This window comes from Megalops cyprinoides, chromosome 11, assembly GCF_013368585.1.
Source record: "Megalops cyprinoides isolate fMegCyp1 chromosome 11, fMegCyp1.pri, whole genome shotgun sequence".
NCBI classification, from domain to species: domain Eukaryota; kingdom Metazoa; phylum Chordata; class Actinopteri; order Elopiformes; family Megalopidae; genus Megalops; species Megalops cyprinoides.
Window position 1 is genome coordinate 18,779,558 of NC_050593.1, and position 25,393 is coordinate 18,804,950.

The 25,393-nt window shown below is 39.9% G+C and overlaps 2 protein-coding genes and 1 long non-coding RNA gene across 4 annotated transcripts in view; 1 reads left to right on the plus strand and 2 right to left on the minus strand.

The window, feature by feature from the left end:
* Positions 1-188: 188 nt before the first annotated feature.
* Positions 189-2,012, minus strand: LOC118785337. The gene is made up of 3 exons (XR_005005283.1): positions 1,813-2,012; positions 1,527-1,642; positions 189-751 (listed from the first exon to the last, which is right to left on the minus strand). It is a non-coding gene; the product is annotated as an uncharacterized LOC118785337 (long non-coding RNA).
* Positions 2,013-2,760: 748 nt separating this feature from the next.
* Positions 2,761-7,060, minus strand: si:zfos-905g2.1. Its single transcript, XM_036540852.1, has 8 exons — positions 6,404-7,060; positions 5,614-5,720; positions 5,078-5,279; positions 4,603-4,781; positions 3,755-3,817; positions 3,408-3,512; positions 3,030-3,309; positions 2,761-2,819 (listed from the first exon to the last, which is right to left on the minus strand). Exons 1-8 carry the CDS (start codon positions 6,711-6,713, stop codon positions 2,761-2,763), a joined length of 1,305 nt encoding a protein of 434 aa, XP_036396745.1. The 5' UTR covers positions 6,714-7,060.
* Positions 7,061-15,249: 8,189 nt separating this feature from the next.
* LOC118785582 (probable phospholipid-transporting ATPase IH) overlaps positions 15,250-25,393 on the plus strand; it is a 61,183-nt gene continuing 51,039 nt past the window's right edge. For both annotated transcript variants that reach the window (XM_036540361.1, XM_036540362.1), the window contains exon 1: positions 15,250-15,697. In XM_036540361.1, the coding sequence (XP_036396254.1) occupies positions 15,659-15,697 (39 nt within the window). In that variant the 5' untranslated portion in view covers positions 15,250-15,658. The remainder of the gene's footprint in view (positions 15,698-25,393) is intronic.

Here is a 25,393-nt window from a genome sequence, read left to right on the forward strand (position 1 = left end):
AAAGACAGACAGTTCATAAGCATAAGAAAAAGTCCATATTTGTAGAATGCAGAATATTAATATTGGACAGCAAAAAGTATTGGACAAACAAATGTTACACATTACTTGTAAAGTATTTATTTCTATGGATTAATGGAATTAATATATATTTTTAATTTCTTTTAAGTTATCTTCAGGAAAGAGGAAAATGGGTTCTTACCATTTTAAATGTGTTTTGAAGATCGAAAAAGCATAGCAAATTCTTCAAAAGGTACAGAATTTTATTAAGAAAAATTTAATGAAAGAGCAAGAAAATTTCTGGTTGTAAAACACTGTAATGCAAATGTATGCTGTAAAGACTTTCCAGCAAATTGTCCCTCCATAAGTGAAAACAAAATTAGTAATCTAAAAGCAGCCTGTTCTGCCCTGCTGACACAACAAAGTGAAAATGGTTGTTAAAATGGCAACACAGAACTGCTCATCATGGTATCCATTAATTCCATTAGCAAGGTATTTCTTTAAATGTAACAACTGATTTGTGTTAGCCTTGTCTAACTACTACCAGTAAGGAATAACTTATTCTAATCTGCAGGCATTGCCCACGTAGAGAGAAGAGGTTTTCTTTTTTTCCACTCCCAGGTGTCCCATGTCACTGTTTTCATTCTCCTGAATCTCTGGCAGAGTTGTCATAGGAAGATATGCTGCTGTTGAGGTGTGTCCCTCTTAGTAGTCATCTTGCATTGGTCAGATCTTGTCCAGTTTTCATTTGAACCTCAAATAAAAGAGCCATCAGAATTAACTCTGCGTCAAGACGTTCATGTCAACACCTTAGATTTATCATGCAGTTGCAAAACAGGAAATACTGTCTTTATAAAAACTTGAGCTGGATAAGCATGAGCTGGCAAATTCTGTTTAACTTCCTGCAAATCACCTACAGTTAGTGTGAGAAAAAGGGTTCAGTTAACATAGTGCTTCATTCCCTGCTAGACTTTGATAGCACCTCAGCATTCATTGCAAGTTTAACAAGCAAGTGGCAGATACAGTCAGGCACTTGCACACGTAAATAAGAATTTGGTCAGGGTAAACATGCTTATGTGCAGTGCTGACATCTTGGCAGACTGATATGCATACAGGCAGCTGTAACATAACAACAGAAGCCACCTTGCTGAGGCACTAGTTTCATTACGTGTGTAGAGGTTGACAGCAAAGGAATTTGAGTATAAGGGATAATCGCACCACGATATGGGCCCCACTTTAAGTTATAATGAAAGTCCTCTTCAAACTCCCTGTGCAGTGATTAATGAGATATTTCAAATTGCCATTGGGTAATAACCATTCACAAAATCTGTGTGGAGCAAGTCGTGTATGTGTCAACACTAAAAGTGAAAACACACCTATTTTGTTTTTTTACAGTTTGTAAACTGCACTTGCACTCAGCAACTGAGTGTAGACCTGTGTCATTAAATTAGTTTTTTTGGTTGTCATTTGCACAGTATCCAACTTCTTGTGTTACATACAGTGTTTCATTTAAATTCAAAAGTACGTACTTATCTCTTCATACTACGCAGCCCCTTCATCACGTTATTAATGACCCCCAAACAATCAGCCCAGTCTGCCCCTTTCACACCTAGGTCGTGGCGTGGGAACATTTCTGCAAGCCATTCTAAAATGCAAGCAAAAAAAAACATGATCACTCATTCGAGTCCACTTCTTGGGCAACGAGTTTTCAAAATTTTAAGAGGGTACTGTTCAGAGGGGTTGAATGAACTAATAAGCATAAAGCATTAATAAGTACTACTCGCTAACAGGAAGTGATTGCAAGACAACGCTCACCTCTTATGGCTTCAACTTTATTGGGATCGAGCTGCTGTATGCCCCTGGCCACGTCGCCAATGACACCACTACATGCGAGTACACTGGTGGGGAAGACAGCCTGCAGGATCAAGGCCACAGCCTTCCTGGGCTCGCTCTCTTTGAATGCCTTCAGATACTCAGAGGTATGGATTCGCACATTCCGCACAGGTCTGCCAATCAGCACTGCCAGGGAGAACACCAGTGGTAAAGATGGCATTGATTAGGAGTTTCAGATTAACATTCATTCAAGTTTGATTTCTTTCATTCAGTGCCATCCCAATTCCATCCCTTGTTTTCCCCGTTTTTTAAAATGGACATGTTTCAATACCTTGCTTTACAGACTTCTGATAACACAAATTATTTGATGGCTAGAGCACAAGGCAGTTTATTCCACATTAAATTCACTCAAATTCTTGTCAATCAAGAATTAGAGATGCAATCAGAGTGTAACGAAGCCTTCCAGAAACAAATAATGTAGAAATGTAGCCAGAAGACCAAAAAATTGAAATCTGAAAAGTAGTTGTTGATAGGATTAGTGAATCTAATACTTTATTTTGTAGTTATCATGCCAAAATGTTTATGGGATTATATTTTACCCTTTAGCTAACAGAGGTAATAGTTATTAAATTATATTTATGCTTTAGTGTCTAGAGTGGTGTTACTTCATGGTATCTCTTTGAATATGTTTTTGTTTTCATTTATTTCCTTTGCAATTCACAATTCATATAGATGCGCTTTCTATTACTAAAAATACTTTCACTGGGAGTAAATCTGCCTGACAGAATATACTAAAATGCATCTCATGTTCAGGCATTTACACCTGTTTAGGGGCTTTATAACAGTGTGTTCATACTGAATGTTCATTCTGAATTTGAGTAGACTTTTCACATTTACTCCCTAGGGGTTATAGCAACACTAACAACAATTTTACTTGCCTAGCTGTTGATCCTCTGCAGAGGCCTTGGTATCTTTCCCCATCACAGATTCTTCACCCGGTGTGCAGACCATGGAAACGGGCCGTACAGATAGAGCTCCAGGAGGTTGATGGGGTTTTGTGGACACACTTGCAGATTGGCTCACCTCATCAGGTGCGCTCTGTGATAGGCCATCTTGTATCCCCCCACTCACACCCCTGCCCCTGCCCCTGCCCCTGCCCCTGCCTCTGCCCCTACCCCTACCCCTACCCCTACCCCTACCCCTTCCTCTGCCCACAGCCCTGGCCTGTAAGTGACACTGAGGAGGATCACGGGGGCAACCTGCAGTATTTCGAGAAAGGAGGAAGGGGGGGCGACGGATGCTGGGAGGCACATAGTGATGATAGAAAAAGGAGGGCCTGTCTTCCTGTGCAAGCCCATGAGAGGGACCTCTCCCAGGCTCGAGTCGACTCCTTGTGAACCTTAAGGTGATGGGGGGTGGGGTTACGGCCCACGGTGAATAGCTTGTTGTACTGGGCGGGGGACGCTGGGACGCTGACTCCTGAGAAAAGGACAAAGAATAATTCCTGAATGAGTGTATATGAGTATATATGTATAAATAATGCAAATGTTTCTTATGATCTTCTCAACAGAAGTCACCTTAAAAGGATGTTGAAGACTCATTTGCAATGCCTGCATGCTTGAAAGATTTGACTGAAGGCTGTCAACTTTCTGCTCAAGCCTCTGGATGGATGTCCACATGAACTGACAGAACAGAGCCAAAAATGTTTAACCAGTTTACTGTCACATATAAAATACATATATCTGAGATCAATAGAATGTGTTTCTAGTCATTGTTGATTACATGACTATAAGTTAACTGTACAGATAGGTTTAACTTACTTTATATAGATAGATTGAAGAAGAAAGCCGGAACTATGGAATGCAAGGACATTATAAAGCCAGGAAAGATTCTGTACCTCTCATACCCTGAAATTGTAACTTACCTTGCAATAATTCAGGACTTCAGACAGTACACCCTCCTGCTTCTCATTGCATTTTGCATTTTCCTGGCAATTTGAAAGACATTAATTAACAAAGTATATAAAAGAAACTAGTTCTTATCATCAGAATTGAATGCCACATCAATTTAAAGTGGAACCGCCTATACGCACAATCCAGCTGAAGCTGAATCCTAAGAGGTGATAACAATCACTGTGACCAAACATTCAGATGTTTTGTAGCGTTGTGGCTTCATTCATCATCTCTGACCCTTCAGCGAAAAAAAAACTGTCAAGATGTCTACCAAATAAATCTCAAACAAGCCCCTTGCTAAAGGAAATTATGAGGCACCTTGAAAACCCCTCTGCCCCTTTTCCCATTTTGATGGAAATAGCTGTATATTTTGAGGAACATTACGACGTAGGAAGAAAGTTTTACCTTAAAATCATGAACAACATGTAGATTGGGGGCAATGTTAAACAGGGATAGAGAGAAGTAAATCGGACAAGGTAGCTACATCTGTTGTTATAGTTTTTCATGAATGCTTTTAATTAACATTTCTGGAACAGAAAATGTCACAGGTGAGAGTCAAATTCTATTTGACATGATTTTGTGAAAGACTTCAAGGGGGCATCTTGAAAAGTGGTTCTGGTGATGGAATGTTTGGTAATAGGAAGAAAATTTTCACTGTAAATTAGATGGTGTTTGATATGTACACCATCATTTTTCTCAGACTGTGAAGCATTAATGACTTGGTTTGCAGTTTTATGTCTCAGACCTAGCTTTATGGCCTTATGGTGAGTACTGGCTTGGTTATTAAAATGGTACAAAGTTACATGAAAATGACACTCACAGCACCGTCTTTAGTGACAAAGAGAGGTGGTTCTGTGGCCTGCTGTGGGCTGATTACTTGGTCAGACTTCAGTCTGTTGTAGGGAGCTGAGACGCTAGTGACCGGCAAGTCTACTCCTTGTTTCCAACAGCCTTGACTTCCGGCAGATGGGTGATGTACATCACTGATCTGAGAAGGGTCTGACACAAGACACAACATCAGAGGTTTAAGATTAAGAAACTTGGTACTGCACAGACACAAGGGGCATCAACTTTAAATTCAGTGAAAACCTCAGCACCATAGTTTTTTTTTTTCTTTTTTTTTGAGTGAAGACACAGCATTGTTTTCAATATTGTGACTCTTCTGCAATTTTTGAGAGGCTGTCATCAAAGGAGAAAAATGCTGCAATTTCCTGATTATAACCAAAGGATTGTTCACGGAGACATTGATTTCAGGGCTGGAACCCTCATTGGACAATGATAAGAGTGAGACTTACGTTTGTCAGCAGCATGGGAGTAATCCGTCTCCATCGTACTTTCTTCCAGTTCTTCTGTGTTCAGTGAGCTCACAAGGAATTCTTTTTCAGTGGGTTTCTTTGTTGGTGTCTCTCTCCTTTGGGACTCCATGAATGCCAGCTTTGCAAAGCCCTGGATTTTAGAGAAGGGCTTCTTGCATTTCTTGCCCACAGGCCTCTTGCCCTGCAACAGATGCGATGAATATAGCATGACAAAATTCCATGTTACCATAAGAATAAAGGATAAATGAAGCTTTGGAGGATTCTGTCCCGACATGTACACAAAAGAACGCAAAAAAGATGATTGATGTTTATTTTAATACAATGCACACATGTACTATGCAAAATAAACTTAAGAGCTTAAGTGTTAGTGTGTGGTACTCTGCAGTTTCAGTAAACATAAATTTATGCAATTATGGTCTGCATATAGAGAGTGATGCCTGAATACCTGACACCACGAATCTGTTGATGGCAAACGTCTCTTGTATCTGTACTCTTACACTAGTACACATACTTACCCTGCCATTTAACATGCTCTTCGTTTTTTGCCTTCTTGCTTGCCTCTGAACACATTTTATTCGTAAAGAAAGTCTCTTCTTACGGACCCTGGCATGTTCTTGGTAACCTGTGTCATACGAAATAACAAATAGTTATGCTGTTAAACTTGAGATCAATAAAAATCTGCATCACAAGCAGTTACGCCCAAACTAGGCTACACTTCGTGTTACGTTTTTTATGCTCGTTTACTTTAAAGTTATGCATATTATTGTGCACGTTTAATTTTCTAGTCAACCTTTTTAAGATCTTGCAGGTTGATCCATTTCAGACGATTCATAAATAGTTTTGTCTTTGGTGTGACTGTCATTTCTACATAGAAACGGTATTATAGTCCAATTTTACGAAACTGGCGAATATTTATTGAAACTTTATTGAAACTTCGCGTCAGAATCAGTCATCATATCAGCAATGGTGCTAGGTCAATAAGGATGGGGACTCAACAATGCTGCGCCACGTACAGAACAAGGGGAGTAAGTACAAAAACAAAAGTGCACAGGTTTTTCCACGTTTTACTGAAACCTTATCGTTTTAGCTTTGGTCATATTTCAAACTGAGTACATCTTATCCCATTCTCGTACGCTAGATCCACACCTCAATTAGACTGAGAACGCTGAAAGGTTTAGTCTTCCCTATTCTGGATTTGTGAAATAATGTCAGTATTATTATAGTTCACGTGACTTTACAAGCGGTAGAAAATAAATCGGCCAGCTCAAACCATACCATGTGCGAGTGAAGAGTCAGATACATCACCATCTTTGTCCAGTGTCTGTTCTCCTGGACCATGATCTCTTAGAAAGACACCATCTGAATGGTGCGTTATCTCTTCCGAGATTTCGGTGTCATCTGTATCGTTTTGATCATCTTCTGCTTCTTCTGTAGATTCTACGGGGCGCATCCATTCATCTGAATCCGACTGCGTAGTGCTCTCCTCGTCCTCAAGTTTTACAATTACAAAAGGCAGGTCCACATCTTCTTCATGTCCGGTGTACTCAGAGGGCGCGGGCTTGGTAGTACTTTCGGAAAGGCTTTTGCCATTCCCTGGACTGAAGTCTGGCTTCATTGTGACTTTGTAATTCCGAGTTGATTACACTGGTTCGCCTTTTGCAAACTATCGGATTGCATGCGTGTTGGTTAACGTTGCTACTCACTCAGAAGATCGATATTAAACAGTTTCAGACGTGAATAACATAGCACGCCGACAGTGAAGACGAGCGTCCCGTGCGTTGCAGGTAACCTGTGGCTAATGGATTTTTACAACTATTCTGAAATAATTAGCGTCTAAAGCGCACACCAGTAGATATTTCTGCACCAAACTAGTCCCACATAAGACGGTAGATCCAGCGAGAAATATTACGGCAATCTAATCGTCTTGAAATATGTGAATCAACGATTGCAATAAGTTTGAACATTTACTAACTTCCTTTGACCAAAAAAAAAAAACGACACGATTGGCTATCCTCGGCGTGACCGCTTGTTTTTCAGTATCACCGAGGGGCATGAAGGGACTGCTTGTATTAACCCTTGCACAACCAGTGTGCAGGACCCTGTTGTTGCCAGCTACTCAGTCTTTTTCGGGTTTCGTAATTACCCACAATGACCCGGCGGTCTGACCTATTATTTACAAACGTTAATTTATATGCCATTTAATCTCATTAAATATACAGAGATTGTATGAAGTTATTCTTGTGTCTTTTAACGCAAGCATAAAGGACAGTTTTGATAGGAAATTTCTCGCACTGTAATCAAAAATCAAGTTTGTGTTTTTTGATTGCGAATCAGTCCTCTTTGCTTGTGAGTCAAAAAGTTATGCTTGCGGGTCAAAAAAAATTGCGAGTCAAAGGGGCAATTGCTCTGTCGTTAGCTTAGCTGCGGTTTTGAGTTTTAACACGGTTTTAAACGCGCATGTTGTGGAAGAAGTCACGTGGCTTTTTAAGCCCCATTGCTGTGCCATCGGTACCTGTGTTTTAACCTACTGCTGAGGTTTAGCTTGATCTCAGTTGCTGTGTCTTCAAGAAATTTCATAGCCACTAGAGGTCACTTTTTGTGCGTATTTGCTTAAACCTGACACTGAGGTGGTTTAAGGAGAGACTAAACAATCTTATTTGCAGAATGAAAACTACATCACATCCTACACACAAACTGTAGTAATGTTTTATTACATTATATATATATATATATAACAATTTAGCGATCGAACATTTATTTCACAGCCACTATTATCCAAAACAAATGCCTATGCACGTTCCTGAGTAATGTAATAATTCAAACACGATCCAGACCAAAATGCTTATAAATCGAGGGTTACAGTAAAGTTTTAACTTTAGTTCCCTTTCAGACACGCCAATGACGACAGGATCCAGGGAAATTATTATTATTTATTTATTTTTTGCAGGGAAATAAACTTTGGCGGATGTGAAGTTAATCGTATAAGAAAAAATAAAGCCTAATAACTTTTACGATAGCCTATAATATTTATATTACATCGAGGATCGAACTCGCAAGGAATCCTAAATTAAGTGGCATTCTTGTTAACTCTATGTTCTGGCAGAGAATATCTATATAGACGGGCTCTGGTTCTGGGTAGATCTCCAACTTCCGGTTTCTAGACAGTTTAACTGCGAATCAGCTGAACCCATGCGTGTTGTTACACAGCAATCAGTTTAGTTTAACACGCACCTGCGCTTTAAACTTTTTTTTTTTTTTTTAACTTATAAAGGATGGGAGGGAAAGAGATAAGAAAAAAAAAAAACATGAATTGGAGTTGGACTACATGCCAGATTAACTCAAAACATATTAGAATATAGAAATGCGGTATATAGAATTGAACTGCTTGATTAGTCTGAATTCAAAACCACCTTTTGCTTAATCCTGAAGTGTGTTTTAAGCTCCATAACCAGAGGGTGGCAGTGTGTGTAAAATAATAGATATATAATGCCTTCATCCTTGTTTTTTATCTCTTTTGTATGTTGCCATAGTCTTTCCCTGCTGAAGCTGCAACATATCATGCAATCCATAGCATACTGTGCTCTGCTGCCTTTTCCTCTAGTTGCAAAAGCCATCTGTGTAGTTGGGCTTTTAAAAATTTCAGGACTCTTAAATTTGCGGGGTCTGTATTCAGTGGCTTGGCAACAAAATCACAGCTTTACTGAATGGTCAAATGCCCTTGCTGTAAAAAGCCACATGAAGCACCTCATTCTGCCAAAAGTTCGTTGTCATAGAGTCCTTTCCTTTACAGCACATTACTCATAAATGTCCTTGTCACTATCCCATCTACCTACAAAATGAATGACATGTCTTTGACATAATTATGTTAGTTCTTAACAGGCATAGTAAATATATAAAATATATGGCTGCAGAAAAACAACACCCAAAAAACCCCCAAAAAACCTCCGGCTCATTGGCTGTTTTCCAGATGGCATGTCACTCAAGAGGAGGAAAAAGACGGCCTGTCCTAGAAATGATGAGCTACTGTAGCTCTGATGAATTGACCCTAGTCATTCACTATCCCAAGCCCAGTGTCCCAAAACTCAGCAGGCTGAACATAGCAGGGACCCGGGGTTACCTTGATGTGACAGCATTCTCTAAGGAGTGACTTCTTGCAGCCTAGTTCTGGGTGATTTGCCATTCCTTCTGCTGTGCTGTCCTCTCTTCAAAAGGCAACTTCAACCGCAGCTCCTCCGGAGTATAGTGAAACATTGCAGCTTGGAACTTAAACATCTGGTCAAAGACAGCCCGCACTTGCTGCAGCAGAGACTGGAGTGAGAGATGGGCGAGAGAACACAGAAAAAAGAGAGAAGGGGAGAGAGGGGAAGAGTAAGAAAAGTGAGATCTATGTCTAGTTTTCTAAACAAGAACTTTCACAGTAGCTTTTTAATCGCAGTAATTGCATTTCACTTTGTGAGAGTACACATATATGTATTTTCGGTGAACACTGCTAGCAAGCTGGATGAGCTATGGGCAGCATGCAGTGAAGTTCACCTTGAACGCCCTTGAGCAGTTTGCATTGCGCATCTGGCCATTTCAGTTGTCTTTAGCTTTAACTACCTTGGAAAGTGGTTCGTTCAATTATAGATCAACACCTGTCAAAGGTAGACACAAAAAAAAACGTCCTCACTTTTGCCAGAGCGGACACAAAAACACTTTATTCATTCCTGATTTGCACAGGCTCACTTTCCATGACTGATGTTAAGGCTGATGAAAATGGAGGGAATTTAGGCAGGACTTTATGAACGGATGGTGACACAGTTGGTGAAGTTTCCTTTTGATACTGAAGTGGCAATGTTTTCATGTTGTTTCTTTAATGAACTCAGTCACTGCAGATCAATCCCTTCCAGAAAAATTGAACCCCCTAACTTAAGTTAGAAGTTTAATTGCACAGAAGTGAAACCTCTGAGAGCAATGAAATTAATGAAAATTCATTTGTTTTGTGCATGCTCCTTACCTGCCCCAGACTAGTTTTGATGTTGTGTTATAACAAATGAGCTCATTAAAACTGCATCCAAGTGCCAACCTGATCCACTACAATAATGAACTGATAGGAACATGTGTATCATAACTGCCCCTGTCTTCAAAGAGGAAGAAAGAGGAAGAGTTTTTATCATCGCACAAGGGGAAATGAGAGCTTTATTTTAGACAGGTGTTTGTTACTGTAGTATTTTATGGCAATTATTAATGTCCAAGATTTTTTAGAGCACTGTATTTAATGCAGTAGGGGTGATGAACAAGCATAACAGTATGTGAGAATGACAAAGATGTTGAGTCCACTTTGACAGTGGCAGGCAGCTCTCCCTTACAAGGACGTTTTGTAAAACACAGTCTCTGTTTGTATAAGGCAATGGGTCAGGAACATCCTCAAACTGAAATTGTGGCTGGTGGAGATCTGATGGATGGCATACAACCGAGGCCTTCTCAAAACCTCCATGTCACTGCCATCACTGGAGCTTGGCAATAGTATTAGTGGTCTGTTAACAATGTCTGGTTTTAAAATGGAGTCAGTGGTACAGGTAGTGCAAACACCTACTATGATGTGACTTCTTTTGTGAGTGGTGACAGATTCCACAATTCGCTCTCCATTTTATTTCAGCCTTCTGAAACATTCAGCCTTATATCCAGAGGTGGATGGATGCTCAGTGTCCATCGAGACAGGTTGCTCAGGTGTTGGAGAAGGTCTCTCAGCCCGGAAGGTGGTGCTGCTTGGCTTACACATGCTTTAGCAGCAAGGAATTCCAGTTTTTCCAGTCCATTTACTTGGTACTTTCTGGTCTTGCACACCCTCAGTCTTTACCTGAAATGTTACCTCATGAGGGGTGCTTGCTGTTCCATTCTCAATAAAGACAACAAGGAATGGTAAAAGCTCTTGGTCAATGTGCCGCATTGATTGGTAGTGGGGAAACAGTAAATGTAGGCCTTGTCAATATACAGACGCCAGTGAGGCTAATGGAAAAAAAAAAAATCCACCTTGCCAAACAAATCAATTACATTCTTCTGGCACCTGTTCCTGCTCCTTTTCACCTGTATTACAAACACTGGTCAGGCTTGGGTAGGGAAGGTACATTTTTTTTACCATGCTTGACTTCTGTATGATCCATCATAGTGTTCATGCACATACCTGTACAATTACAAAACATGCAGGATAAACAGTATGCAGACCCTGTTCTAGAATCTAGTCCCTCCCAAGACTCATATTTCAGACCACATAAATTCTCTTTCAATAATCTTGAACATTGATGCAGTAGTTGTTTAATATACTAAACTCAGAGGAAATAAATGTGAAGTGTTTCATGTACGTAAGCCTGCTAACTAATTCTTGAAATCTGGCCATAAGCAATGGTGCAAATTTTGTTATGAAGTAGTGGTATCATACAGTATTAGATAGACAATAAATTAAACTGCATAATATTAACTTTTAAAAAAAATTTCATTGCATTGCATCAGCCATAAATGCAGTGAAGCATATTCAGAAGCTGTCATAACATTATTCCACACATTCCACAAGTTTTGAGGCCAGGGCTGCTACCCTACAAGCAGACTATCACACACACCTCCAAACAAGTTATCACTCCATGTCTGCCTTTATTATGCACTTATTGTATACATACTTTGTAAAATCTATTGTAAAATGTGATGCTCATAGAAATGTCGCTAGTGTGTGTAGCTGGGCAGAGGGAGCACAAATGTCACTCACATTCTTGTATAACATTTTAATTTATGATGTAATGTTAAAGGTTTTACTTTTGTTTGCACATATACAGGAATTAATATGCTTCCTGCATAATATGCTAGTTAGCTGACTAAAATAGCTAAAAGAAAACAACAGTCCTGAACTACTTAAGTTACCTTCACATTTTAATTGACATAGATTTGTCATATAATGAGAAGGACAAAATGACAAGTTATTGTATTACCTTCATCATGATGGTGCACAAAAAACAATAAACAAATAAAAGATATATTACTTCTGAACTTTGTAGTAAAACATTGGCAACATTCTGAATACAAGACAGTTTTACAAGCATCATGTGAATGCAATTAGATTAGAGTTTAGCTGTCATCAGGGACTGGCTGACACTTGGAAAAAAATGTGAACTTGGATTTGTAAACCTGCCTTTTTCAATCCATATTTACTGTGATTGGATTTACTTCATTCCATTTTTCAGTAAACAACAGTGTTGGATCAAATTGATCAAGGTCAGATCAACTTTTTGAAACCTGTTTCAAAACGTGTTACACTGAAACATATAAGTTAATAAATCCAGAAAGGAAATTGATCAATTCAGTATGGAACTTTCTTTTTCATGTGGTTGTTGTTACACCTTAGAGTAGATAGAATCCAGGACCTTAAAGTTATTTGCCCTTGAAAGACAAAACAAATGCTTAAAATGCAGCATTTCAGCAAATTAGCAAGCTATATCTGTCTACATAAACTCTGTGATGCCACTGCCAGAGCCATAATGGCTGCTATGTCCTGGGCAATGAAGGCAGACACAACTCTTGGCTCCTTGTGATTCAGCATTGTCTGGCCAGCAGGAATGAGGCAGTACAGACTCATCAAATGAGATACAACGGGCCAATTCTGAGCAACATGGGGAGAGGGAGATTGATGGCAGGCTTATGGAGAGGATGGAGGAGACAGAAAGGAGCCATCACTCAGCTTCCCATTACCGCCCACTCATTCTTCTTCATATCTGTCTCTGCCTCCCCATACCTTTGCCTTGCCTGGAAAAGACACACCTACTAAGACAGCCAGGCAAACTGTCCACCTTCCTGACCTTCCTTTATGAAAACCTGGAGACACTAGTGAAATAAGGGTAAACATAAAACAACCAGAGATTCACTACATTGTCCCTGACTCATGGGGTCTCATGGGGTGAAAACTCTTTTAAGTCGAGTGAACGAGCTGAAGCCCTTAACCTGACGACAGAAAACATTGAAAACATACACAGCTCTTGTGCCTCATATTAAGATACCGCTGCTGCATCGCTCCAGTTAAGACCCTGGATATAAACTCATTAGTGGTTATCCTGATTAGATAAAGAGTGCTTGAGCTGGATGGCTCGTCAAGAAGTGCTGACCTTGGCAGTAGTCCATCAGGGCCACTGGGGCTCAGAGTCAGACTCTGACATTGTTAGGCCATACAAGGAGCATCAGGCACTCTGTCCACTCTTACCCCTTTTCATCCTCCATAAGGCTCCATGAGCAGAGGGACACTCAGTTATGGACTGGGTTACAAAACACTCTAGGCTTAAATGGCAGTTTAGAGTACTAGACTCTGGATATGCATTGTATATGCAATGTCTTGATAAGCATTGTATATTTAAAAATGTCCATCCAAATTTTTCATGCATCAGCAACATGTTGCTCAGTTTTTACATATGATGGAATGGACATTAATTTTTAGTCAGTATTTTATTTATTTGACAGTAATATTTTACAGTAAAAAGTATCACTTTTGTGATTATTTTAGAAATGTCATATTTATTCTGTTATTTACAGCACATGTAATGTTATACAGGTAGAAATCTTAGTTTCCCCTGCATATATCTATGCCTGGTTGCAGAACTAGATGTCTTTCCTTTCCCTCAGCTGCCAAAATGGCCAACAATTGCTCCCTTCACCCTGTAATGCAGTTGTTACAAGTTTACAAATCATAACTGCACAGGATTTACTGTAATATTTGGTGCAGTGTTTGTGTCTGACCAGAGGGAGGCAGTGTGTCAGCTTGACTGTTCGTTCAAAGGAATATGATGTCCAACCTAACTTGAAGTGACAGGGAGCTCTCCCTTACAGGCAGCTTTTCAAAACAAGGCCATTATTTATGTGAGTCAATCAAGAGAATGATAAGGAAACACACATGCCATGAACTGAAAGGCAGGACACTTACAGTAAACCCTTCAAAGTGTCTGAGTAATGTTGCCCATCATGTGCCCTTGAGAGCTCAGCGCTCCTCCCAAGTCAGAGTAGCAGACTTGGCGTGAGAGTTCAGGAGCATTAATATTCAAGACTTTAGAGACTCTCAATATGAACCCTGATCACTATCTTGAATCTCATATAAAAAGGTAACCAGTGTGCCCTTGTTTTACCTTAGAAACATTGTAAGACCCTTTCGATCCATTACTATCAATTGAAGATGCAGGAAAAACCTGTATAAGCTTTTGTTTCCTCATAACTAGATTACTGCAATGCCTTACTGTCTGGCTACCCAAGATGTATTTTGTCATGAACATTCTGAGTCCACATAAGCCGATATCTATGTCTGATGCATGTAAATGCTATATTAAACTATTTGAGCTAATGGCTATGAGCTAGTATTTCTAATTATGCTCTGAAGAGCTGTCATTGAGAATAACTTTTGTCTTCATTGTATCTGGATTTTCCACACAACAGTCAATAATTATAATGTGCAGTTGCAGTCTAGGGTAATTTTCACAGTGATCCATTCTATGACACTGCACCACCTCATTTAGGTGTATATTTCAGCATTATTCAGTTTTAATGTTTAGTAGACAGCTGATTTGATAATATAGTAGCAATACAGAGACATGGTAAGGGAAACTTGCAAGTAGAATGCATGAGACACCTTAATACATTTCAAAGACATTTATTTCATCCATATCAGGTAAGTTAGCAAGAAAAGTTCTTAAGATAAACATTCAAAAAGTTTGTAGCAAATTGTATCTATCTCTTTACCCATCTGTCTGTGTGTCCGTCTGTAGAGTGTAAAATAACCATCTAATCATCTAACTTTTCGTGTTTTGCTACTTCTCATCACTCTGACAGCGGACAGCTCCTGCTACATGCATATGAGGCACAAAAAACATGGAGTGAGAAACGCACTTAGATTGTATCCGTTACGCATGTGATCGAGTTTGACCAGTCCGCCTTTGTCCTCAACAAAGAGAAGTCCGAGAACGGCATTACGGTACACCGAAATGCCTTTGGTTGCTTTGAACTAAGTGAAAGTGACTTGTTCGGACTGGAGGTCCTCGAATTGCTCCGACGCAACATTTAGCGCACCCCTGGGCAAGTGGGTGTGACATTTGAGTGCGCAAGCGCCAAAGGCTCCGGTGACGTGCGATAAGAAAAGCTGCCTCCTTGCCTACAACGGGGATTGAGGAGAGTAGTGGGCACGGCGAAGGTGAGCGAAGACGGGAAAATAAATAATATTAAAAGGAGTACCCGGCAAGAAAGAATAGTAGTGCCTCGCAAACGAATAACAATCCCCGGTATTTGCTTTCTAGAATAAGAATGTATCCTTCACGAGGAAACACATAAAAACCATGAACCCGCTTTTGCACGCTGCTGTTACCTCTTCATAGGTGACAATTAAGTATAAAATTACAAAAAAAAAAAGAAAAACGGGTAGGACAGCTGCTTCTTACGCACAAAGAGAGAATATCCGACCAGCATGGATGTTAGTACAGCAATAAAAATTAGCTAGCGCTGTAAACCATCAGAGCAGATTCAAGGGCAGAAAATAAGAAGATCGACTAGAACCTGTCAAGAAGCATGGATTTTAGTGTGCTTCGGAATCTCATCAGCAGATATGTAAGTAAAGAGCGACAAGACGATGTTGTAGTTTCACTGAATGCGTGTTGTCATTATTTGAACTTGTTGGCTGGATACACCTTTTGCAGATCGATGTTGCACAGTTTTTGGATTACATAGCGGCTTGCTGTGTAGGGGGTCTGTTGCTGTTTTTGTAAGCGAGTTTAATCGTATTGCATTTCGTAGTATGCCGGCATCTGCTTCCCGCACTTGAAACAGTACTGCGTCCACTTTGTGTTTAAATGAATGCGGAAAGCGCGAGTCCAGCCAGGGACATTTAAACAATGACCGTAGTTTACAGTAACCTTTCACTGTTTGGTGAGAGAGTTCGTGTCTCTTGATTTACGGCCTCTTTCATCAAAAATTTTGCTCCGATGCTAAAAAAAACCTAGATGAATGGTGGCCTCATATGACATTTAGGTTATTTATTTGTTGATACGCCAGCTTCCAAACGCAGATACGCACACTGTCTGTTTATCAGATTAGTTCATCATTTGAAACTAATAATTTCGAGAATTTGAATAAAACGCATTTCTGAGGAATATGTACCATTTAAGCATGACATGAAGATGCAGATGTTTGGTCGCATTTCCAGTAGTTATAAACAGAAGTAATATCCCTGGACGAATAGGGTAGCAAGCGGACGCCTTACGTTTCATCACCGGTGACGAGTAACCATCATCTTGCCCTTTATGGATAACGTAACATGGCATAATGGGTGTCAACAGTCCACTAGTAGCACCCTACTCTGTTTGTTGAATATAGCCTTCGTTATGTATCAGAGGAATCTCAGTAACAAAGTACAAGACAAAATATTTGTCAAAGGGGATTACATAAATGTTCACCCTTTCTGAAGACCTTATCCAGGTATAGCCAGGAATTATGGAATATGTGCCAATAAATTAGTAAATTGATCAATAAAAATGTGTTTATGTAAAAGCATGATTGTAATCCTAATGTGAAAAAGCACTGGACTGACTGTTCTCCAGAGGGAGTTGAAACTAAAAAACTCAGTGTCAGTTGGGAGAAACTGGAAAATTATTCTTCGAACCCTGGAAAAGGTACCTTGAGGAAATTCCTAGAAGACAACAGAATAGAAGAATGGGGAATAGAGAGGGTGTGAAGGCTTGCTAATGAAAATATCCTTCAGTTCGTTACAGTAACCTAGAGATTGTTGTTGGGGAGAAAGCCATCTGTAGGATGTGGCTGGTTCTACATAGAATCTTCTGATAGAACAGTGTCTGAGGGAGGGATGGTCTTCCTAATCAATCTTCGGCTGTTCATCAATTGATGCAGGGAGGGTTGCCTCTCTGTGTGTATGTGTGTGTGTGTGTGGGGGGGGTTATAGAGGACAATTGTTAGCGCAAGAGGGAAGAGGGTACAGCAATTGAGTGACAGTATGTAACATGGAGCCACAGCCTCAGCAGGGACAGACTATGGTATCGTAAAAAAAGAGCAGAACAGCAAGGATAAGATGTGGACATGATGGCGTTCTGAGATTGTCCTGCCCCACTAAGATATTCAAATCACAACAAGTGTGTGTTTGTGTATGGGGGTAGTGAAGGTATTTGTACTTTCCCTTAAAAAGTATCTCTAACTTGAAACTAAGCATGTCTTCATCAAGCGATGATGCTTACATCTCACACCCCTTTTAAACATGAATATAGCTGCTCCTGTACTATTCCTCCTCCTCTACTCAGATTTAACATGCTGCACATCACTATCTGAGACTTGTTGACAAATGTTGTTGGAAATGGTTCCATCATATATTGCATTACATAATCCCTTCATTTTATGTAGGTCTAGTGTAATCAATACTGTAGTGGCATGCCATCTAGTCTGCTGTCTGGCGCTGTACTGTACAACTCATGGGGCTGTGGGACAGGGCTATAAAGCATTGGATCAGATCCCTGATGTTTTTCTTTTTCCATAACTTTTTATATTTGTTGTGTGGAGCCAAGAACTCTTTTACTTTTTTACATGGTACTGCATTGATATGAAACAGTCAGTGCACATTGATACGACTTCAGCTATTGAAATAAGATGCCTTGCACACAGTAGACTGCAGGATATTCTTTGACCACTATTATGCAAAGGAAGATATTGTTTTGTTTTGTTTTTGTTTTTTTTTCAGTTTATTGTACATTTTTCACCAGGTTCATGTCAGCTTACTCTTTTTCCCCACATCCTATAGCTGTGGGATGTTTTATTTGGTCTGTTTCCCCAACTTTCCCTTCCCAATAGGACTGTAACTGTTTTTTGTTTTTTTTTTTCCTTCATTTATACGTTAGTAAAATCGGTCTTTCTTGCAGGAATAAGAGGGATGTAAATGCATCTATCTGATGTGGTCACATTACGAACATGAGAGTTTTGGTGTTGGAAACTGTGTCTAGGTTACTTTTCATTCACTTAGAGCTCAAAAACAGAATGATGAGAGACATGATTACCAAACAGAAAGAGGATGTTTAAAGTATCACCTGTGAAGGCCATATCTTGTTTATATCTATTTGCCATCAAACAGACTTGCTGACACCATATGTCTGGTTGTTTGGCAGACAGCCCTTACAGAAGCTATTGAAGGGGAGAGGGCAAACAACACCAACAAGTTATTGCAACTACATAATACTGTGAATGGGTTTTCTTAACCAAAGATGTCAGCTGTAGTTTTCTTATGAACTGTCATAAATAATGCTTTTATTCTGTGGCTCATTTTGCTGAGATCTACAACACATTTATATCTACATAAAAATGAACACCACTTTTGTTATGTGATCCACAAAACAATTTTTTAATAAGTGTATAAGCACCAGCGTCTTCCTTGCATACTTTAGTCTTTTCTAACATAAGGTCTTTACAATTATGCAATAGGGACCATGTTTTTCCTTCTTTCATGCAAATTTTGGAAAAGTTGGTCTTTGGAAAAAAAAAAAAACATGACAATATTCAAACATTTGTGAGTATATTATTGAAAAAATTAAATGATCAAATTATGGTACGTATTTATTGGAACAGTCAAGTTACATTAGCCAAAGCATTGCATTTGCATGTATTGGTACAAAATAATGACATGTACAATATCTACTCATCTTAGTGTGACCTAATGTGCAGTAATAGCAGAAGAGACAAGTGGAGCGGGGACATGTGAAGGTGGTGTGGGTGTGTGTGTGTGTGTGTGTGTGTGTGTGTGTGTGGGGGGGGGGGGGGGGGGGGGGGGGGGGGTGTTGACAGTCTTTGAATGAGATGACAGTAAATCACTCTAACTAAGGCCTCTTTCAGGCGACGGCCTTTTTTGACCATATGTGCATGTGTCTTCATTAAGTGGAGAGCTGCCTCTGGTCTCAGGGGCTTTGCTCATTTTGGAAAGCCAAACATAACAGGAGGGGAGCCCTGTCCCTCTGTACTGATTGAGATCTAGACAGACAGATTTAATATGTCTGTTTCTCCATCTTGTTGATCATTTTTACGGTGATACTGCCACAGAGTGTTCAACTAAATTGGTCTTCCCAAGGGAATCAAAAGACCATGGCCAGTTGGGAAAACTGGAACATTATTCCCTAACTTACACCCCAGGAAAAAGTGATAAAGACATTCCTGGTAAACAGTGTGTAAGGAAACAAACAGAACAGAACGGACTATTGAAGGCTTGTTAATGAAGGTATTCTTCAGTTCAGTGCCCATATTCAGCAAATGTTAAGCGGCTGGGGGCATGGCCAGTGCTGGGTTATGGTGAGTGATGCCTGTGGCTATCCTGTGCAATGATTGTGTGAGCTTCCAGTCAAAGATGCACTGATACTTAGTTATGCTATCTTTCAAAAATCAACTTGTGTTTTTTGTAATGCATGCTTGTGTCCCACTATTTATATGCAGTGTACCCATTTTCCCTTTAATATACCTCTGCCATTGTTCAGAGTTATGCTGTGAGGGAGGACTTTGTATTTGGGAAGGAATGTGTGGAATTCTGGCGTATCATCGAAGGCAGGGTTTGCGTACAAATACATGAGCCTACATGCAAACCCAGAGGTGGTCATTAAAAGGTCATTGACTTGGGGAGTTTTCCTTTTGGTTTTGCAGATGCTTTATCCAGCTGTCCCAGTGTCTAGTCTCTGAGTTTCATCTTTATCCATCATGAGCCTCTCTCTGTACTGATGAAAGTTATATCCCCTCAGATGCACATGGAAATTGAGATGTGTCCTTTCTCCTCCAAAGGACAAAAATATACAATTGAATAATTTAAAATCAAAGCATGGTACTTTGGGATTTTCTCAAAGTTATTGTTGTACAAAGATTCTGCCAGCAGATGAGGAAATAATTCCTAATACATTAAAAAGTTCACCACCAGTTGCAAACACACTGTGTGCATGAGAATCCAGATGCCCTGTAACGAATAAAAACTTTGCCATCAACAGGATTTGGTTATGTATGCTGATCTTGTGGGTGAATATGTCACCACCCAGCCACAGACCAGCAAACATATTGCAGTTTTGGTGCCCATTAATGAATTTAATGTAAAATGTGGCTGGCTGCACAAGGAATTGCTTTGATTATGAATAATGGGTGCGGAAAAGGGCATCGTCTGATGTTCATCATAACGATAGGAGGTACACAATACCATGTATATTCTGTATGAGGCTTTCCAGACTAAAGCTGTAATTGACTCTGTTTACTGGCTGCATTAACAACCAGTCCCCAGGCCTAGATAGGAAGTGTCTTTGTGGTGCACTTCCTGTCAGATGAAAACTGCAAGCAATTTGGCCTCTGTCTCCAGATGGACAGCAGAGAGCAAACTGCTATGGATGGCTCAACGCCCTTGTCATATGCTTACAGTTACTTAGTTACTTCTTTCCGTGTCTATATTGTTTTGGATAGACAGCCCCACTGCATCCCCACTAAACCAAGGCTACTCAGGCATATTCGCAGCCCTACAATCTCTCTCAGCAGCAGTGTTAGGTCTGCCTCATATCGCCAGCCATGCACACACGTGGTGGTAGCTTAATGGTCAGCTAATGGAGTATGCATGGATGAGTGCTTTTCCTTCCTGATGTGTCTCTTCTGTGATGACATGTGATTGCTTGAGTGTGAATTATTTGTCTGTAATGAAAACTGCTATGTTATTTTTACCTGCTATATTTGCTTCTTACAATATTATGTATGAAGCTCAGAGAAAATGATTAAAATATTTATATTCATGCATGATCTCAATTTAGAGCACAGCTAATTAGCAAGCATATATTTAATGTGACTGTTCTGAAGGGGGTATATGTCTACCTGTATATTATTTGTCAATTGCTTAACTGAGTTAAAGTAAGAAGGTGGTAAATGTCGATTTGTTGCTCTTCGTTTACAAAAAAGGATACATTCTGTTGCTTTTGGGTATTTCCCCTACTATTTGTTTCTACAGCAGATTGATTGGCCTGCATGCTACAGCTGTTGGTGCTGTTTTCCTCGCATCAGTGTAACAGGGAGCGGTGAAGCTGTCTTATGCTGGTTTCTTTGAAGAATGAGAAAAACCTGGTTTACCTCAATCCTTTCCATTTCTTCCACCCATGATCTTTGTGTGGTACCAGGCACAAGTTGCAGTGAAAATGATGGCTGAGATTTTATAGAGAAAGAGATATTGTGGGATTATAGTGTGAATATTGCTTAAAGATTAAAACTCTCATCTCATAGGCACCATCAAGACATCTCATCAGCTGTCCTTCAAAAGGGTGGTCAGTTTTCTGAAAATGAACAAATTGCACGTCCGATGGTAGCTTTGCTTTTAGCAACAACCTGAATTTTACAAATATAGATGAAGTATATCTGATGTCTCTTTTTGAAGCCTACTCATTACTGATATTTTAAACCTAACCACTTTCCTTGAATGCATTGCAGTACCATTATGTAGCCATGTCTATATCTGAGGCGTAGTTCACTTGCTCTGTTTTAATCAGGCTGTTTCATCTCTTGTATCAGTAGGTTTCTGTTTCTGCTGAGGTAACAAAGTTAAGGGCAATTACATTGTGAATGCTTCAGTAATTTCAAATAATTGCCTTTCAACAGTGCAACCAGGCCTTGGCGAGTATTAAAGCAAAATAAATTATGTCATGGAAACAACAGTGAGGATTCACTCTTCATGGGAATGCCGTTTTTTCCCAGAAATAATTTGACAGTCCCAGTGCATCCATAAATATAAAGTTTTCTCCTCTTTTCCCATCCCACCCCACCCCACAAAACACACATGCAGAGTGGTATAACTTCCTGAATCACAAGGCTCTGTCAGGGCAGGCAGTATAATGCAGTGGTTAAGCAAATGGGCAAGTAACCAGAAGTTTCAGTTCCCAGGGAAGAGCAATGCCACTTCACTTGAGCAATGCACCCTTTAGTTTACCTAACCGAAATTACGTTGGTGTACAGTGTCCTGCTGTGGTCACGGCAACCTGCAAAATTTAAGGGATGTAAATTGCCTTGGATTAAGGGATCTGCGTAGCACATAAATGATAATAAAGCAGACAAGACAAGACTACTCTGGTCTCAGAGGAACCGCAGAATGTAGCGCAAGAATGCATCTCTGCCATTGAGGGTCCCTGCCAATTTCAGACAGATGGCTTTTAAAGTGGTTTTTCTATGCATTTGGGTTTGCAGAGATTTGGCGTGATTTCAGACTGACCACATAAAAGCTATAAGCACCTTAAGTGTCTGTAGATCTTGTGTGGTGTGGTAACTGTGGTTCTGCTGGGGTGCTGCACAGTAACATCTGTGCCTTGCAGTATTGGAGGGTCAGAATTTGTCAGCTGTATTTCAGTTTGCAGCCTGTAGAAGTAAGAGCACATGAAGGTTTCTAAGTGTTTGCCATCTCTGTAGTTTGTGGACCAAATGAAAATAAATTTCATATCTAGCCTGTCAAAATCAGTCAAATCAAGAATAGTTATGGATTTTGACAAAAGTCCATTTGCTGGTTTAAATGTTATCAAATTATATTTGAAAATCTTTGAAAGTTTGAAAAGTTCAATTCTAGTTGTCCTTGTCTGTCTGCTTATATGTTGTGTCCTTTTGTGTGTCTGCAAGTATATCTCAAAGATGGTCAGTTTCATTTCAGATTTCAATCAAGGAAGAGTGTGCCAATGACTTTGTCCTCCATCACACTGTTGTGAATTCTCACAAGGATTTGCCATGTTGAAACAAATAACATGCAGCGGTAGCTCATCCCTCTGTGAGGGATGCTACACAAAAAATAGGGTCTGAACATACAGGTGAGGTTCACATGCTTGGGATATGTTTTTCTTTCTTGACATTTGTCTTTGTTTGCATATTAGGCTACATTAAATAAGATATGTATGGCATTTTGGCCAAAGAGAGTAATTATAAGATGTTGACAGTGAGAAAAGAGATAATCCTTTAATGAGGACAGAAACCTACAGATGCATTGAATAAACATTGAACAATTCAGTGTATTCTAATCACATTTAAGCCCATACATACACTGTACAAGAGCTCTGAAGGTCTGTCCAAAACAAAAGGAGCATTCAATTATTAATACAGGTCGGAATCTTCTCCCCCTTGTTATTGTATTGGTGTCCATGGTGACTGTGCTGTGTTGCACAGCTGTTACGTCAATGTTCTCATAATGTTGCACAGTTTCACGCTCAGTTTTGTTTTGGAGGAAGTGCTACATAATGCATGGACCTGATTTAACTGGCCAGAGAATACAAGATTGGAGGTGGGTATGCTTTTGAATTTGCTAATGTTCCTTTCTGGTTGAGCCTCTTTAATGAGGTTTGTTAGACTGCTGAGGAAGGCAGAATTACAATGGCCCTGAAGTAATGATACAATATGGTAGTCCAGCCATAATAGAGACTTGGAAGAAGGGATGCTCAGCTTTACTAAGCTTAAACAGAGAAAGTTGTTGAGATACCCCGATCATCTATAACTTCGCCTCTTAAAACTCTTAAAACTTTAAAGTGCAGCAGTATACAAAGGACATGGGAATATCTGAAAACTGTGCTACCTTGGGTAAGGGAGTATCTGTTTGTCTCATCTTCATTCACTGCTTCTGTCAATGATCTATGAATCAATCTGACTTTAGAGAAATTAAAATATCTGAGTGTCAGCCTGTTCTGAATGACAACATTGTAGTTTGTTAGCACTGTGTGTATTCTGTGAACAGGAGTGTGTGTTGTCAGCATCTTCTGAGATCTTATTCTCCGACCCAGTACTTGAAGGGGTTACTTGAGCTGTTAAAGTGAGATTGAGTGCCCAGAGTAGTGTCGGCAGCTTAGAACAAATGATTCACAGACAGAACAGTGAAGCCTTTCCTGGTGACTAATGTGAACACGCCCCTGAGCGCCGCTGCCTTACCCGAAGTGCCCCTTCCCCTCTTCCTGGTCTGACTAACAGCCGTCCATGCCGAAGCCAGAGTGCATTGTGGGACATCACTGTTTGTGTACCTCCTGAATCATTTCATCTCACTGCCCTGTGGGACCTGCTTACACCCTTCAACTGTTATCCATTGGACAGTCCTTTACGCTAGTACAACATCAGTGGCTTTTGGCTGTGGCCTACCCTGTAGCTCCAGACACTTCACCATTATCTAGCTGGAATGTCCTATCTGGTTGTTTTACGGTAGTTTTACTCTGAAGTGAGATACAAATGGACTTCAGTTTTACACGCTCAGGAAGGCATTTTTTTACATGCTTTTTCCAGTAAATAAGCTCTTCCTGTTCTCAAAGATAACCTAAATACATCCTTTGATATTTTACTACAGCTGTGCTTGCCCATCTGATAATTCCTGGTTTGCAATAACAGAATACCACTCTCTAGATGGTTTTGTTTTTTTTTCTTTTCTTTTTTTGGAAAGAGCTGACATATTATTCCATTGAAAGTCCAGACTGTACAAGTCATCACTCCATTTCAATGGTAATTAATAACACTTTTCAAGCTGAGTTGTGACATTTATTATTATTTCTCTTAACCTTTATTTTACCAGAAAAAGAGGAAAAGGTGGTTTAATGACAGTGCTGTCTCCAGATTGCTGAATGTGCGAGCATGTGTGCACAGAGGAAGATTCAGATTTAAAAGTAGTAGTTTATTGTAATGAAGCAGTTAGTTGTAATGCAGGCCTGCTCATTACAGGACAGTGTAAAGATTGTGATGCAAGCATGTAGCTTCACTCAGTCTGAAAACTGTCCCGTTATCAAATGTCACTGGATGGGAAAAAGACTCTCTGAGAGGGGGCTTTGTTCCTGCACTTTTGGTAGGCTAATTTCATGCCTGACAGGAAACCTCACCAAGGCCAGAAACAAAAAGCAGAGCTATAACTTGTTTGTATCAGCAGAAAGGGTAATGGCACTGTTGCCAACCCTGTGTAACATCAGAAAGCAGAAAGATTAATAGGCCTACACCCCAAACCTCTGCAGAGCTTCTTAAATGACTGGGGCGGGTATTGAATGTGGGTGTAATGAAGTCCCACTGCCCATCCTGGCTGGGTGGGGTGACAGGGGAAGGGTTAAAATTAGCTTCCATCAGGGAAGTTTTCCTTGTTCTGTGAGTGCTGTGTCTAAGCTGATAAGGGAGGGGAAAGGGAGGAAAAACTGAACTGATCTTTCTTTATAAAAATATAAATTATACTATGTATATGTGATTCCTGAAATGTTTGAATATTTGAGACTGTATAGTCTTGATTTTTTAAATTATTCCTATATATTAGAAACCAGAAGCGAG